General features: G+C 34.1%; 2 protein-coding genes across 2 annotated transcripts; one reads left to right on the top strand and one right to left on the bottom strand.

The window, feature by feature from the left end:
• Positions 1-1,282: 1,282 nt before the first annotated feature.
• Positions 1,283-6,186, top strand: LOC145617973 (U-box domain-containing protein 13-like). Its single transcript, XM_081672749.1, has 4 exons — positions 1,283-1,727; positions 3,069-3,185; positions 3,700-4,155; positions 4,695-6,186. The coding sequence occupies exons 1-4, from the start codon at positions 1,455-1,457 to the stop codon at positions 5,820-5,822; spliced, it is 1,974 nt and encodes a 657-aa protein (XP_081528875.1). The 5' UTR covers positions 1,283-1,454; the 3' UTR covers positions 5,823-6,186.
• Positions 6,187-11,392: 5,206 nt separating this feature from the next.
• LOC145617241 (uncharacterized) lies at positions 11,393-13,748 on the bottom strand. Its single transcript, XM_081671933.1, has 2 exons — positions 13,460-13,748; positions 11,393-13,164 (listed from the first exon to the last, which is right to left on the bottom strand). The coding sequence occupies exons 1-2, from the start codon at positions 13,508-13,510 to the stop codon at positions 11,917-11,919; spliced, it is 1,299 nt and encodes a 432-aa protein (XP_081528059.1). The 5' UTR covers positions 13,511-13,748; the 3' UTR covers positions 11,393-11,916.
• Between the last annotated feature and the right edge of the window lie 2,108 nt (positions 13,749-15,856).

Raw genomic sequence — 15,856 nt, 5'->3', positions numbered from 1 at the left:
ATAATTTGTTTTTTACAAAATATAAATCTTTTCCTAAAAGATTAAACTAAACTATCCATTATAAGTTTAATTATAATTATTACATGTATTTTAAATATTTCCTCTTACATGCTTTTATTTTTAATATACTCTATAATTTTTAATACTCAAGTCATTATATCAAAAAATATTTAATAAAATTGTGAAAAATATTTAACAACCGTGCATTGCACGGGATTTAACCTAGTTTTTACTGAAATTAAATTATTTTTACTGAACTGAAATTATTTTTACTGATTTTCTATTATAATTCTTCTTTAAGAAAACTGAATTTTACTGAACTGAACTTATTTTTACTGAACTGAAATTATTTTTACTGAACTGGACTTATTTTTACTGAACTAAAATTATTTTTACTTAATATTATTTTTTTAAGGTGAAAAGAACAGGGCCTAAGTCTAGAAACAATGTCTACTTCCCTTTCACAAATTTTCATTTATAACTTACATATATAAGAGCGAGATCGGATTTCCACATTATCAAAATTTCTCATAGAGCCACCTCCCATCCAAATCGGAAAAAAAGTATTAAAACTTTAAAATGTCTTACTATTAGTTTAAACTACCCGTAATTTGCAACTGTTATAAGTGTTTACTCCAAATACTAGACTAGTATGTTTTACAAGTTTTATACACAACTTTAACCATTAATTTATAAATGTATGTGTAATAACATTTATAAAAAGTTGATGTTATGAAAGTTATACATTGTGACAAAATCAAGAACAAAGTAAGGCCATGTTCTCTTCACCTTAAAAAAAAATATTAAGTAAAAATAAGTTTAGTTCAGTAAAAATAAGTTCAATTCAGTAAAAATAATTTCAGTTCAGTAAAAATTAAGTTTTCTTAAAGAAGTAAAAATAATTTCAGTTCAGTAAAAATTAAGTTTTCTTAAAGAAGTAAAAATAATTTAAGTTCAGTAAAAATAATTTAAGTTCAGCAAATATAATTTTGTTTCAGTAAAAATAATTCCAGTTTAGCAAAAATAAGACGAAGAGAACAGGGCCTAATTTAATACAGTAGTAGCATGTAAATAGTGTTACCGTAACAGTGAAAACGGAGACATTAGTTAAATCACCTCCAAACCCCCGACTCCAACTCACCAACTCCACAACCAAAGTCAAGTGGTTATCCTTAACCATAGTTAAATCTGAAAAAAAAAACCTTGTAATAAAAATTTAAGCGCGTATGTCTTAATCTCCATCCTTCTTCTTCTTCTTCTTCTTCTTCTTCATTTTCTGCTTTCTCTCTCTCTTTCATGGAGCCTACCTTCTCTATTTCCTCTTCTTTTCTTCTCCCAATCACTCTCACCTAAATTTCTTCTTCCATTTTTCTCTCTCCTCTACTTCTTCTAAAGTCTGCGCTGATTTTTTTCGCCATTTTTGTTCCCCATTTTTTCTTCCTTTTTCTACTTCAATGGAGGATGAAAACGAAGCTCAGTTGCTCAACAATTTAATTGATAGAATCAATGAAATTGCTTCAATTTCAGATTATCGTCCTCCTGTTAAGAAACAGTACTGTAATTTAGCTCGTAGGTTGAAGCTTTTGACCCCAATGTTTGAGGAATTGAAGGAGAGTCAATTGCCGTTAGATAACGATGTTGTTATTAATCTCGTTGCTTTTCTCGATTCGCTTGTTCAAGCTCTTGATTTGCTCCGATTTGGTTCTCATGGCAGCAAAATTTATCTGGTTTGGATCTGCTCATTATATACTGTTAATTACTCTTTATTTTAAAGGATTTTATGTTATTTTTGCTTATTTATTTGAAGTTTTAGCTTGATTATTGAGTTCTGAGTATTTTTCCCCAAATTTGGTTGATTTGAGGTTATCCGTTGAAATTGTAGGGTTTGATGAAATTTTGCTTAGAGTATTATTGATTTGTTTGTATGAATTGACTGACCTTGTCAAATAAAAAAAAGAATTGACTGTATTACAATAGTTTTCAGACTTTGAAGTAGAGATTTTAGGGAAATTTCAGGATTCCAGGGGATTGTTGATGGAATATGAGGAATTGCTTGAAAGACTTGTATATTTTAAGCACTGATGTTTAATGCTCAAATTCCCACCTTTAGACTTATCTTTTTGGGTTGTTATTATGTACGGGTATAATAATAAGTGTTTGTTACTAAGATTTAGGTGATTTAAAGCTTGATTAAGCGGTAGTTGTCATGTTTAAGCACTACAGTAGCGTGGATAACCGATGCTTGTCCCCGAGTTTATCAAAGTGAATTTAGAATCGTAATAATGCGTGTGAACTGGTAGAGGAAGAAATGAAGTGGCTATTGGGGATGTTGAGAGTTGAACTTTACTTGAGGTTATGGCTAGAAGGATAAGCAAGTAGGATATGAATCGAGATTTTAGTTTTTGACAGCCAATGACATCATAGCCTGTAGGCGAACACTTTACGGATGTTAGATTGAATGAAATGAACACATAATTGTTGTAATAGGTTGGATGCAAGGATATGTCAATCCTGACTATATACAAAATTCTGTGCTCGCAAGTGTTAGCGGTATTGTCTGTAATAGAATCACTGGTTCTGATCAGATTATCTGGTGTTTGAAATGGAGGAGCAGGGCCTAGGAGAAAAGTTACAATCTTATCCTGATCAAAATAATGGTTGCACATCATGAAATTGCTCTTTTTGTAGTTTTCCTGTTAATGGCTGTAATTGATATGGCACGTTATGTATGTGTTCGCATTGATTGTAAACTTATAATGTGTGAGCTGTATAGCCTGCTTTTGCTATGTTGGTTGATAGACCTTAGTATGGCTCACAACTGAAAACTGATATGAAGTAAAATTTGATAAGAGTCTTTAAACTTTGATGTTGAGGGACATCAAAATTGTTTACTAATAGCATTTGTTTTGGGGGTATTCCTTTTGTATTGCACTTTTGTTATGCATGTCAGTTAAGTGCGATGATTGCTCTTCCAAATTTTCCTATGATAAAATATATTATCTAACCATTTGATGTACTATAATCCCTTTCTGATGTTCCATTGTTCACAATTGTCATGGTAATGGCAGGCCCTTGAGAGAGAGCAGATTATGACGAAGTTTTATGAAGTGACATCTAATTTGGAGCAAGCCCTGGATGGAATTTCCTTTGAGAAACTTGACATCTCTGACGAAGTAAAGGAACAGGTAGAATTGTGTTGCATGCCCATGATGATCGTTTGACTAACTGAGTGAGTTTTTATGAAAATGTAACTTACTGGAGAGATTTTGTATTTTTTATGCTATACTCCCCCTGGCCTCGGTTTCCATTTGATGTACCCATTTACTATAGACTGCTGTTTCTAGGAGAGTTGAGTGGGTTTAATGTGGATATAGGAAGAGAAATTTAGTAAAAAAGTGAATGTGTGTAATAAAAACTTGGATAAAGTAAGAGAGAAAGAGTGGAAAGGTGTAACTATTGTGGGGTAAAGCTGTAATGGAATAGTAAAATATGTTTGCCAATAATAGAATAACATAGAAGTATTTACATCAAATAATAACACCTCACATAAGATTAGGTACATCATTAAATAATCATAGTAGTATATATTGCAGTATTGCACCATCTCCTTAACTTCCCCCTCCCCACTCTCTAGTGAAATAAGGTAACTAAAAGAAGATGGCCAAGTTTAAGTTAATAATGCAAAATTTATCCTTTCAGGTTGAGCTTGTTGCTTCTCAATTTAGAAGAGCCAAGGAAAGAGTTGATGCACCTGATGCAGAGCTCTATGAAGATCTCTTATCTCTATACAGCATCAGCAGTGATACAGCTATGGATCCCGACGTATTGAAGAGAGTTGCTGAAAAGTTGCAGCTGATGAGAATTGATGAACTGACACAAGAGTCTGTGGTTCTCACTGAGATGGTTTCTGCAACCGATGGAGATCCTGACGAGAGAATAGAGAAGATGTGCAATCTACTAAAGAAAATCAAGGATTTTGTTCAAACGGAAAACCCTGAATTGGGAACTTCTACAGGAGAGAAAAATTTGTCATCAAGCTGTAGTGCACAAACATCTACTGATGGGAGCCCCAAGTCTGTTGTTATACCAGATGATTTTCGCTGCCCAATCTCATTGGAGTTGATGAAAGATCCGGTTATTGTTTCAACTGGACAGGTATTACCAAGTAAATTATGTTGTAGTAATCTGTTTTCTGCTGATCCTTTCCATCTAGCTACAACAATCCCTGCCCTATGAACATGATTACATTCATAACAAACTTAAGGTGTAGATTTCATGTAACGTTTGCTGGAACTTCTCATATGGCAGTATTCTTCACTCTTTTGGGTGTGTGCTGGGGGTTGGGGAAGAGGAGGGGGCGGGGTGGAGGGGGAACAACTGTACTTGTTGCCTTGTTGGTATCTTAGTAACAATTTCCATAGCACATTTGGCTACTTCCTGATGACATGCTCTTTAGACTTGGGTTTATCAGAATCCAACTTACTGGATACATTCATTTTTGGGCTGTTTTATCTCCTGCTTTGAATCATACTTTTTTCCATATAAGCAGCAATTTTATAATTTTTGTCATACTCAGCTGCTGTTGTTGTAAAAGAGATCCCTCTCTTTTGTTTTTTCTTTTCTTATCATCATCATCTTATATACTGTATATTCTACTTTCACTTCTTAACTACCCGAAATTATCTCTATTACAGACCTATGAACGTTCATGCATTGAGAAATGGATAGGAGCAGGTCATAACACATGCCCAAAGACGCAGCAGTCCCTCCAAAATTCCTCTCTCACCCCCAACTATGTTTTGCGAAGCCTTATAGCCCAGTGGTGTGAAGCAAATGGAGTGGAACTTCCCAAGCGACCAGGCAATTCCAACCCCACCAAAACAGCATCTGCCTGTTCATCTGCAGAACATTCTAAGATTGATGAACTCCTCCGCAAGCTTCATTCAGGCAACCCTGACGATCAGCGATCTGCTGCCGGTGAAATCCGGCTTCTCGCAAAGCGTAATGCTGATAATCGTGTAGCCATTGCAGAAGCGGGGGCTATCCCACTTCTCGTGGACCTGCTATCAACAACGGATTTACGTACTCAAGAGCATGCTGTGACCGCTCTTCTTAACCTCTCTATATGTGATGATAACAAAGGAAGCATCATAAACTCTGGGGCTGTGCCTGGCATAGTTCACGTGCTGAAGAAGGGTAGCATGGAAGCAAGGGAAAATGCAGCTGCTACCCTTTTTAGTCTCTCAGTTGTGGATGAAAATAAGGTAACGATTGGTGCATCAGGTGCTATACCTCCTCTTGTTATGTTGCTGAGTGAGGGTACTCAAAGAGGGAAGAAAGATGCTGCCACTGCACTTTTCAACCTATGCATATACCAAGGTAATAAAGGCAAGGCAGTTAGAGCTGGTATAGTGCCCACATTAATGAGGCTATTGACAGAGCCTGGAGCTGGCATGTTGGATGAAGCGCTGGCTATTCTGGCTATACTAGCTAGCCACCCCGAAGGTAAAGCAGCCATCGGATCTGCAGATGCATTACCTTTTTTGGTAGACGTTATTGCAAATGGATCACCCAGGAATAAAGAAAATGCAGCCGCAGTTTTAGTACATCTTTGTTCAGGGGATCCAAACTACCTAGCAGCAGCACAGGAGATCGGAATTAGGAGTCCATTGCTTGAGATGGTACAAAATGGCACCGAGAGAGGGAAGAGAAAGGCCCAGCAATTATTGGACAGAATGAATAGGTTGCTTGAGCAGCAAAAGCAGGCCCAGGCGCAAGCCGAGGCTCAAGTACTTGCACCTCCAAATGTCGATGAGGACTGATAGGGTCTTTGGTTTCTTGATTTTCCAATCCTATATTTTTAAATATATATAATTTATTTCTTATTTTAATTAAAGGGAAGGAGGCTGGGAGAGGGGCCTTCTATTGATTCACAGAGAGGCTGGAGTACGTTTTTTTTTTTTTTTGGAATGGGGCTGAAGATAGATCTTATTATTCTCACAGGAGGCACAAAAGGCATACAAGAAAAGAAGAAATTGGCATTTCATTAGTCATGTACTCATGTTTATTGAAATGTAACATTGTAAAATTTGTATCAACGCTAATCATCCTCAATTTTTACTGTAGGATACATTCTTCTGTACTTTGATCCTCCTATGCGTAACTTTCGGATTCAAGATCTTTTAATTGTAGTTCCTTGCTATACGTATACCATGACTATGTGAACTTGAAACCATCATACCTAGGATGACTTTTTCAATCATCAAGAGAACTTTTTACTTACCATACACTATCTAGTGGCTATCTTATCGTTGGTATTGTAAGGATTTTTAAGTAGTTTGCTCATCTTCCTTGCCAAAATTACGAATAATTTTGCAATGACCGACATTACGATTACACCTTTATTTTAAAGATATGCCTTATGTTGCTAACCCTTTGCCAACAGTTTGATTAGGAATAGGTTGCATACAAGTTATAACTAGCCTTGGCAAGACTGATCCAACCCGAATTAGCTTCATTTGAATCACTTGACTTGAGTCTGAACAGTACGCAAAAGGCAGAACTGAATCGAACCAAATCAAAATTACTTGTATATTGATTAGTTTCCCATAGGCCATGGTTAGCTAGATGGCAAGACCAAAAATCGACCCAACTCGACTCATTCCCTATAATTAAAGTGAAAGTATCATCACTCGAATACTACCCTATCCAAACATGAACATACAGAGTACAGTAATTTTTGTAAGATAGGGTGTGATGTGTATACCTATGCTACACTTATAATTTCTCATTGTATGTTTTAAATTTAAATCTCGTTCAAACAGTAAGAAGCCAATTATCAATCATAGGGCATAATAATTCAAAACAAGTCTCCAAATCAATTTTCTTGTAAGTAGGTTGGGGGTTTACAATCCCACACACAACTGTCACTTAGATTTTACATGTGCATTGGATTTTGTAGGACCTCAATCACCACTCCATAATTAATAATTTGATAATCCATGAAATTCGTTAGAGGAAAACATTTTTTTTGATATTATATTTTAGGGTTTTATATGAAAAATAATTATCCTCAAATTTAAATTGCATTATGAAGAAGACATAATTTGTACTTTGTAGGGACTCCAACAAAAATGCGTTAAGGGAGCGTTGACACTTGATGCTGTGGAACATTGGGCTTAGCCGTTTCAAAGTCAGGCCCACTTAATTGACCCGTTTACTTCCTAATTGGGCCCATTGTTCACATTTGATGGTACGGTCCTTGTTGGCCTGTTGTTACTGTTGGGTTGACCCGTTTTCCTCTGATTTGACGAAAAAGAAAAAAAAAATCTTATACACAGTCTGTTCCTAAAAAAAAAAGATAAATAAATAAAAATGAGTAATGTCTATTTAGACGAGTAATAACTTTCCACGCATTTACAGACTATAAAAGAGATGGGTTAGGTTATTGGTGTTTAAATTGTCCGTTTACCTTTTCTTATCTACTTATGAGATATGTTACGATCAAAGAAAAAAATGGAGGTTCTACTAATCAATTATTAGACTAATATGATGGATTAAAGGATATGTATGCATAATTTAGGGGTGTAATCAGCCTTAGCTTAAAGCTTAAACATAGGTAGGCATCTATTACTATCCAATAGTAATTTACATGTGGTCAAATTATGTTGGTGCTAAATGTCACTAACATAACACGTCCTCATCCTCATGTATTTCACTATCGAACCCCTAATTCTTCTCTAGTTAGGGCTCACTATGCTCTATGCACGTTTTTTGTCGGCAAATTCTAATTGGCAACATTCAGGAAAAAAAAAATTAAAATAAACTGTTTTATTTTGTAAACAAATTATTTTATATTTGTAATTCTATGAGGATATAAGTTTTGGTCTCAAAGAGTTGATTACATGATTCAATTATATAAACAAACACAAAATATAATATTTCGTGTAACGGAGTACAAGGAAATGATATAGATTCTAATATGATGTTTATAAAACAACATGAATGGCAAGAAAAATTGATTAACTAAGGCGAGTTTAAAATTATATTATATGCTAACAAGTTATATATAATTTCATGATCTCAAATTACATGATATATAGTTTTAAAAAAAATAAAACCAGAATGGTGTATGTGCTTAACGCTGGAATTATATATCAATTCTTCAAATCGTATATAAGGTGGTTTGAAGGATTATCAAGTGCATGAAAGTTTGTTCAACTTGTAGAGTTGTAGGCACAATAATTTTGAACATTACTCGTATTAGTTAGTGAAGAAGTGGCTGAGAAACTGTATATTTAGGGCAGGTTTTTGATGTTTATCATCACAAGGTAATGGGGAAATATATAATCGCATACCATTATAGGTTGATTAGTGACTTTTAAAGTTACATTCACAGATTAAGAATTGACATGTATATATAGTAATATCACATTATAATTTGAGATAACAAGTGATAATGCATTATTGTCATTAAAAGTGATAAAAAGGTAGACTGGATAACATGAAATAATAGAATAGAGTAGACATTTTTTTTTATTTGTTCATTATATGCAATAAAGATGTGTGTAGTGTCATAACTATAAATCAATCACATAATAAAACTCGATTATGATGAAACCGTTCCTAACATAAACATATGCAAAAAATCATATATATTCCATAATCCATATATGTACACCCGACCTTCACATATACGTGTGGAAGAAGGATATAGTCGTTCACTTTCTTTAAGAGTGAATCGGGTTGAATTTTTTAAACTTGAAGGCATTATTATATTCAGAGCGTTTTTATTTTAGAAAGTACTCTCTACATGCATAGTCATGAAAGCTCTTAAAACGCCTATAGATCTGCCAAAGCTTCTAAAAAATGTTCAAACTGCACAATCCAGTGACTCCACTGCCAGAGTTTGATTTAGTAGTATTTCGTATAACAACATTTGGATTGAGTGTACTTAATTATACTATGACCTTATCTCTAATATAAGTGCATAAAGTGCTACTATACTATACCAAAATCTGAGTCACCCAAACACATGCTCCTTTTACATACAAATAACAAAAAGCGAAAGCTGCATACATAGGACTATGATACATACATACGATCTCAGAATGAAGAACATTTTCACGCCTACCTATGGCCATGTGTATGTCTCTGCCATCAACATTAAAATAAGCAACAAGACAATCTACGTGACTAAAAAAGATGTATAAAACAAGTATATTCACGGAGTTTATAACAAGGTTATTAATCAGTTACCATAAACTCTGTAAAAAAACTAAAAGTACCAATTTCTATATGATTTAAGGCTACTGAACTGGTTACATACATAAAAGTACGGAGTATAACAATAGCATAACGTACATAACATAGATTTCCGCACCCCATTGATTTTGCTGCTCTCTTCATCAGTACCATCCACTTTCATTCAACATATATAGCAACCACAATAATAGAGTAATATGAATCAACAACGACATGTTCACTTTATTTATCTTTAGTTACCTCATATTCTTCTCTTCTTTCACTATCCCTTTTTATAGACCATTTACGTCTTTCTCCAAATTTAGCATCCCATATTATTTTTAACAGTTAGTTTCACCCTCTTCAATTCATTCATCCCCACAAAAGAGAGAAAGAGAGAGAGATGGTACATACTACTGTCTTGGTCCTCGTAAAAGCAAAGCAAAATCCAAGATTCCTCTTCTCACCCTTTTTAGACCATATAATAGACATAGCCACCCATTTTTTTTTTTAAAAAAAAAATTTAATAATAATTGTGTAATTATCAACTTTTTTAATACTATTTCAATGAAGGGTGTCTTTAAATATTAACAAAAATAAAAAATAATAAACAAATAAATAAAAATGTATTAATTGGATGCATATCTTTTTATGTTTTACCCCTAGAAACTAACTTTCCCAAAGTTTGAAAAAGATTGAGTCAAGTTTGAACAGCAATGTGGGAAACATTGCAATAATTAGCCCATTAGAGAATAGAGATCAAGTGAGATTTTTAAAAAAATAGAAAATAATAATAGAGGTAGGATTGCAATGAGCAATTTTGAAGCTTTAGGTCCCAGTATCAACCATAAGAGAAAACTTAATAATGAAGTATATGCCCTTTTTTGACGAGAAATAAATTTATAGGATTCTCCCTGTCAACTCGTCACCATTGCTTACTACTCTAAGTAACGATATATGTCCGTGTTTTTACATTAACCCGTCCTAGTTAAGTTCATATGACTTTTAAACACTGCAATTTGAAACGCAATTATGACAGTCAAGTCTAATGAAGACAACGATTCTTTATTATCATAATTGACGAGTTGAACATTAACATCCTAAAGTAATGTGGTCATTCATGAATGACTAGTCCAGGTAATTAAGACCGTTAATTAATCATCATACACACACCATCTTATACCAGAATTACAAACGCCGAGTAATTTAATTAACCTTTTTTTTTTACCCTTCCATTACCCTCCTCTATCAAATGCCGCTAAATCACTGAACATTTCACATTAATATATTATTATTATTATTATTATTATTTTGAAATCATAGTTAGAGTAGAAGTCTCTCGACAGTCAACACTACTGATTACTACTCACTAGTCACTACACACTAGACAGTTAAGAAAGAGAAAGAAGAAGATTTTATGTTGCATGGTTTTGAGTGGAAATTTGGCGTTTTTCACATAATCTTGTTCAAATCTTTAACTTTCACACTCAACAACAAACAACAAACATACAAGTACTTGACTATCATCAAATCTTCCTTATTATAACGAAATTATGACACTTCTGCCAATTTTGCTTCTCTAGTTAGTTGCAATAACTACTTACCTACTATCCTTACAATCTTCCGTACAACATGATTTCGAACTTATTATTTTGCATTGGAATCATCTCTACGTCGTCGTCTTAACCATACTCTCTACTCTTTGCTACTCTATCTCTGTGAAAATTCCCCTTGATCTGTGTGTAACTATCTGTTTTCTCGGGTTTCGGAATTTCTATATAAAGCAAACGTGATGAAATTCCGTTCTTTTTCTTTTTAAAACAAGCGCCAATTTTGTACATCAAAGCCATGACTTTGTTGAATGAGTATCTTTATTCATAGTACTATGAGTTGTACATACAATTTACCACATAATACTGTTATATACATATATTGTCTATTACATATAAGCGAATTAATGAAAATAATGATCATCTTATTATCATGGTTAGTTCTTAGGTAATAAGATAAATACTGCCTTAGAAGTCTAGTAATAACTGTCAAATTACACTATCAACCTGACAACTAGCTATTTTGAGTGAACAGAATACAAAGGCTCTTGAGTCTTGATGATGTATGTGACATGGAGATTGGAGTAAGACAAGTTAGCTTACGAAGAAGAAATCAATTTAATAAATTAATAATTATAATCAAAAGCTAAGTTTAAAGTAGTTTTGATTCAAAACTCTTACACACCCCACAATCAAAATACAAGTACCATACATCCAACAAGAAATTGAAGGAAGGATAAAGAAAAAAAAAAACGAAGTAATAATTAAGAACATTAAAAGAGCTTAGAGTATATGGATCACTAACTTCTAGTAGTAGTATTATCTCATCATGGCATTGAGAGATTGAGGGAGACGGCGATACACATCTCAACCCTAGCTGCAGTTGTCATGATGAAAGATTGGTGATGACGATCATCAATCACCTATTTGTCGGTCATCTTGAAATTCTTGGATGGATGGAAAAATGACTTTGATACACTTAATCATCTTCTTCCCAAGCAAGAAGCCCAATATTTAGTCAGATGAACAAATTAGCTAGAACAAGTTGGAGAGCTAGCTTAGCTAAAATATACATATATAGCTAGCTAGCTACTACCGACGAACCAATAAGTTACGAATTAATTCATAAAAGATGGCTAGTAGAAGAAGAATTTAGCCCGGAGAGGTCAGTCCACATGCTAGTAGGAGTAGTCGAGTTGTTACCAATGTTATTACCACCCCAAAATTGGTGACCCGTTGCATTGTTGTTATTGTTGTTGTTATTATTGTTGTGATCGGAAGTTGAAATTCCCATGAATTGCTTGGCTAAATTTAGTCTTTGACCATCACCTTCCATTTTCACTGGCGCGAGCTGTGAGGTCATAGCTGATGAGCAATTCTTGAGAAGACTACTATTGACTTGATCATCATCTTGATCATGATGATGTTGGTCATCACTACCACCTCCGTCGATTCCTTGGTGATCATTTTGAAAAGATGATGTGTATAATCCAGCTCCAGCGGAAGAACCACCAGGGATTTCGAAACCCCCTAAGAAGTTAGGGAATTGATGATGATGATGTACTTGCTGTAGATTATTACTCGGATTCGAGTTGAGTTGATGAGGATAATCCATTTGATGATGAGGAGGATGTTCACTTCCAATACCACTAGCACCCCCAGACAACCCTCCTAACCCTCCTAGAGGGTGAGGAGGTGTGTTGAGGCCCCCACCAAAGTTGAGACCTAAATTTCCCATCCCTAATTGAGCTATGTTTTGTAAGGAAGCCATGAAGGAGGACATCCCGGTCCCACCCCCGGCCGAGGGCATGCCGGGGAAACTAGGGCCGAGACCACTTGTACTTACTAAGTCCATATGTAGAGGTATTCTATCCCCTCCTATCATCCCGGTTGGAGAGGAGAGAGAGGACTTAGAAGACGACGAACCACCACCACCACCACCTCCTCCTCCAGAGGACTTACTAGAGGACCTTTTGTTCCTCCTACACCCACCACCAACTGGAACATTCCTAAGGGCCCCGCCACGTGTCCAATACCGTCTACAAGCCTTACAAAAGTGGCGGGGCTGTGATAGGCTATAGTTGTTGAAGTAACAAAACTTGGTGTTTGAAGAATCACACCTGGGGCACTTTAGTGGAGCTTCCGGTGGGGGGATCTTCGCTTGTCGAGCTCTCTCCGCCATCGAGTTAGGGCGCATAGGCTGAGCCCCCGGTCCTCCGCCACCACCACCCATCCCCATCTGGGGCTGGCCCGGCTGTTGGCCGGGCATCGGTGGTGGTGAAAGAAGGTGTTGTTGATGATTTTGATGATCATGTTGATTACCACCAGAACCATTATTATTACCTTGGAGAACTTGTTGATGATTAGGGTGCTACAATAAAATGATGAAAAAACAAGTAGCACCATATATTAGTACAAACAATTTAATTAAAGCTAGAAAAATAAAAATAAAGAATCACCCAACTTTTAAATGGTTGAGGTATATTCAGAAATGAATGAAAGTTATTTAACATAAGAAGATCGAATAGGGAATAGGGAATAATAATCTCTCATCAACTTTTATTTTTTGTTCTTCCTTGAAATAGAAGCTGAATTAAAATTAAGTAGGAAGATAAAAAAAGACGAACTAACAAAGTCGAAAAATAATAAAACGATGAATAAATTACCTGTTGCCAATTGGGAGGATCTAAATAGAGTGGAACTGAAGAGAAAACCATAGTCTCTCTTTTATTAAGGTATTTTTTTTGATATCTATCTTTAATTCTTTCTTTCTATCTTTTTTTTTTTTAGGTTCTTTCTTTCTTTTATAAAAGGTTGATGGAAGAAGAGGAAGGTGGGTTCTTTAGGGATATGGTGGAGAATCAAAGTATATGATGAAAGAGGAGATATAATCAGATAACAATTTGAAAGGAAAGCTAAGATAGAAAGGGAGAGGACCAAGAGTAAAGCTTTTTTGCTAGCTTCACAAGGGTTTTTTTTTGAGGGTGTGTTTTCCCCTTTTTATTCCCCCTCTTTTTGTTTTTATTATAAAATTTAAATACTATACAATTTTTTATATTAGGGTTTTTTTTTTTTCCTTTTTAATTTTATTATTATTATTTACTTCCTTAACCCCGAAGCTTATTAGTGTTGCTTTGAACTGTCAACATGTACTACAGTATTATGTTGTAGTAGTAGTTTTAGCTAGTGGCGCTCCTACTAGTGCTTTTTTGTTTTATTTTTATTTTTGTAGGGTATCTTACCCCTCCATAGTTCAAAGCCTGTTAAACTCCAACTAATTAATTTGGTTGAGATCCTTTCAGACACTTAATACAAACCTTAATTAGAAATAATATATGCTAATGTGCTCTTAACAAATGTTCGTTGTTGCATGTGTACGCTCTTAGGATGTATATCTTAAATCTACGATTAAGTTGGAACAACTCCCTTATCAGCTGAATCGAGTACTGTACTCCTTGTGATTGATAGTTATAGACTTATAGTAGTACGTGTGCTTGGTGATGAGCTTAAGAAAAAAAAAAGGTGAAATGATGAGAGAGAAAGGGGAAGAGGGGTTGGTTTGCCTCCTCATGCATGCAAGGAAGAGAGAGAAAGTGAAAAAATCAAGAGAGATTATTTAGATGATAATGAATGTCTTGATGTGTCCCCCATTGGCTATTATTGGTGGGATCATCTCACGTAATCAAAAAACACCATACAAAATTATTGTTATAATATAAAAAAAATTAACAGTGGTGTAATTTGTAAATATTATAATGTGGGTAAGCTTTTTTCTTTTCAACTTTTTATAAGCTAAGACAATTATGGTTATTGGTTAGTAATAAAATTAATATAATTAACTTACCAAGATTATATTATATAGTATAATACTAATTGCTCTTTACTGACTAGGAATATGTTTTTATGCTGCAAAGTCCCATGCATTTTGTGACCACATACCCCACATTACTCAGGACACAAATTAGCTTTTATAAAATTAAAGCAATGCAAACAAGTAAGGGTCTTCAAATTAAAGCACGGAGTTACAAAAAATTTTGCAAAGTGAAAAGTAGAATGAAGAATGAACAATAAGGGAAGTTGAATAAAAACAAAAATAACCCTTAATTTTTTTTTTTCCCCAAAGTTTTAAATGAACTTTAAGAATCAGCATTTTTTCTTCTCCAAAAAAGCTACAATTAGGAGAGAATATCAAAGGACAAAGATTGAGTACTATAAATGCACTAGTTAGCTATGCTAGCTCAGAATTCTGCTGGCTGAGCATGAATTTACTTCATTTTTGTAAATTTTTGAAGATCAAAGCATGTTTTCACATAATATTTGAAACCAATTTTTTTTTAACAAGAATTGCAACCATTTTGGTTTTTACACTATATAGTCTTTGAAATTGAATGAGTTAATAAATAATACGGAGTAATAAGGTCAATTTATTGAATTTTCAATCCAAAATACATACTACTCCGTAGATATGATCGATGAAATCTATGCACTAATTTCTTTTTTAATCGCCTTTCAATATCAGTAAATAGTCTGGCCATTAATCTTTTTTCAAAAGGGTATGTATGTTATCAACATATTAATTTTATTTATTTATTTATTTATTTTTATTATAAAAGTTACCGCGTAAAAAGGTTGTATATATATTGATTAAATGTAATAATCAATTACTATAGCTATTTTTTTTCCTTTTAATTTGGTAATTATAGAAAATGAAATTACTTTTTAATAATAAAGGGTCCATGCAAAAAGTAATTGCATATTCCGTACCTCCTAAGCTAGGATAGTGATTTACATTTTTTTTTTCAAGTCCAAATATTTACGAAGTATATTTAAACTCTCATATATATAATTTTATTTCTCGTGTTTTTTTAAGGAATAAAAACATTTCTTTTAGAGGAAAAAGTGATTAAGGGTCTGTTCACATTTACTGAACTAAGCTGAACTGAACTGAACTAAACTGATTGGAGCTGAACTGAACTAAACTGAACTGATTGGAGCTGAACCAAACATTTTTTTAAGTGTATCAAGCAAATACATTTAATTAAACTTCTTGTAAATAAATGAAG

This window comes from Chenopodium album, chromosome 26, assembly GCF_948465745.1.
Source record: "Chenopodium album chromosome 26, dcCheAlbu1.1, whole genome shotgun sequence".
NCBI lineage: Eukaryota > Viridiplantae > Streptophyta > Magnoliopsida > Caryophyllales > Amaranthaceae > Chenopodium > Chenopodium album.
Note: the sequence above shows the minus strand (reverse complement) of the source record. Positions and strands in the feature narration are given on the sequence as shown.

Excerpts from the sequence above, each read along its gene's own strand:
- LOC145617973 (XM_081672749.1), top strand. The coding sequence starts at position 1,455 with ATGGAGGATGAAAACGAAGCTCAGTTGCTCAACAATTTAATTGATAGA. Across the intron at positions 1,728-3,068 it reads ATGGCAGCAAAATTTATCTG|GCCCTTGAGAGAGAGCAGAT; the intron begins GTTTGGATCTGC and ends TGGTAATGGCAG. Across the intron at positions 3,186-3,699 it reads CTGACGAAGTAAAGGAACAG|GTTGAGCTTGTTGCTTCTCA; the intron begins GTAGAATTGTGT and ends TTATCCTTTCAG.
- LOC145617241 (XM_081671933.1), bottom strand. The coding sequence starts at position 13,510 with ATGGTTTTCTCTTCAGTTCCACTCTATTTAGATCCTCCCAATTGGCAA. Across the intron at positions 13,165-13,459 it reads ATCCTCCCAATTGGCAACAG|CACCCTAATCATCAACAAGT; the intron begins GTAATTTATTCA and ends ATTTTATTGTAG.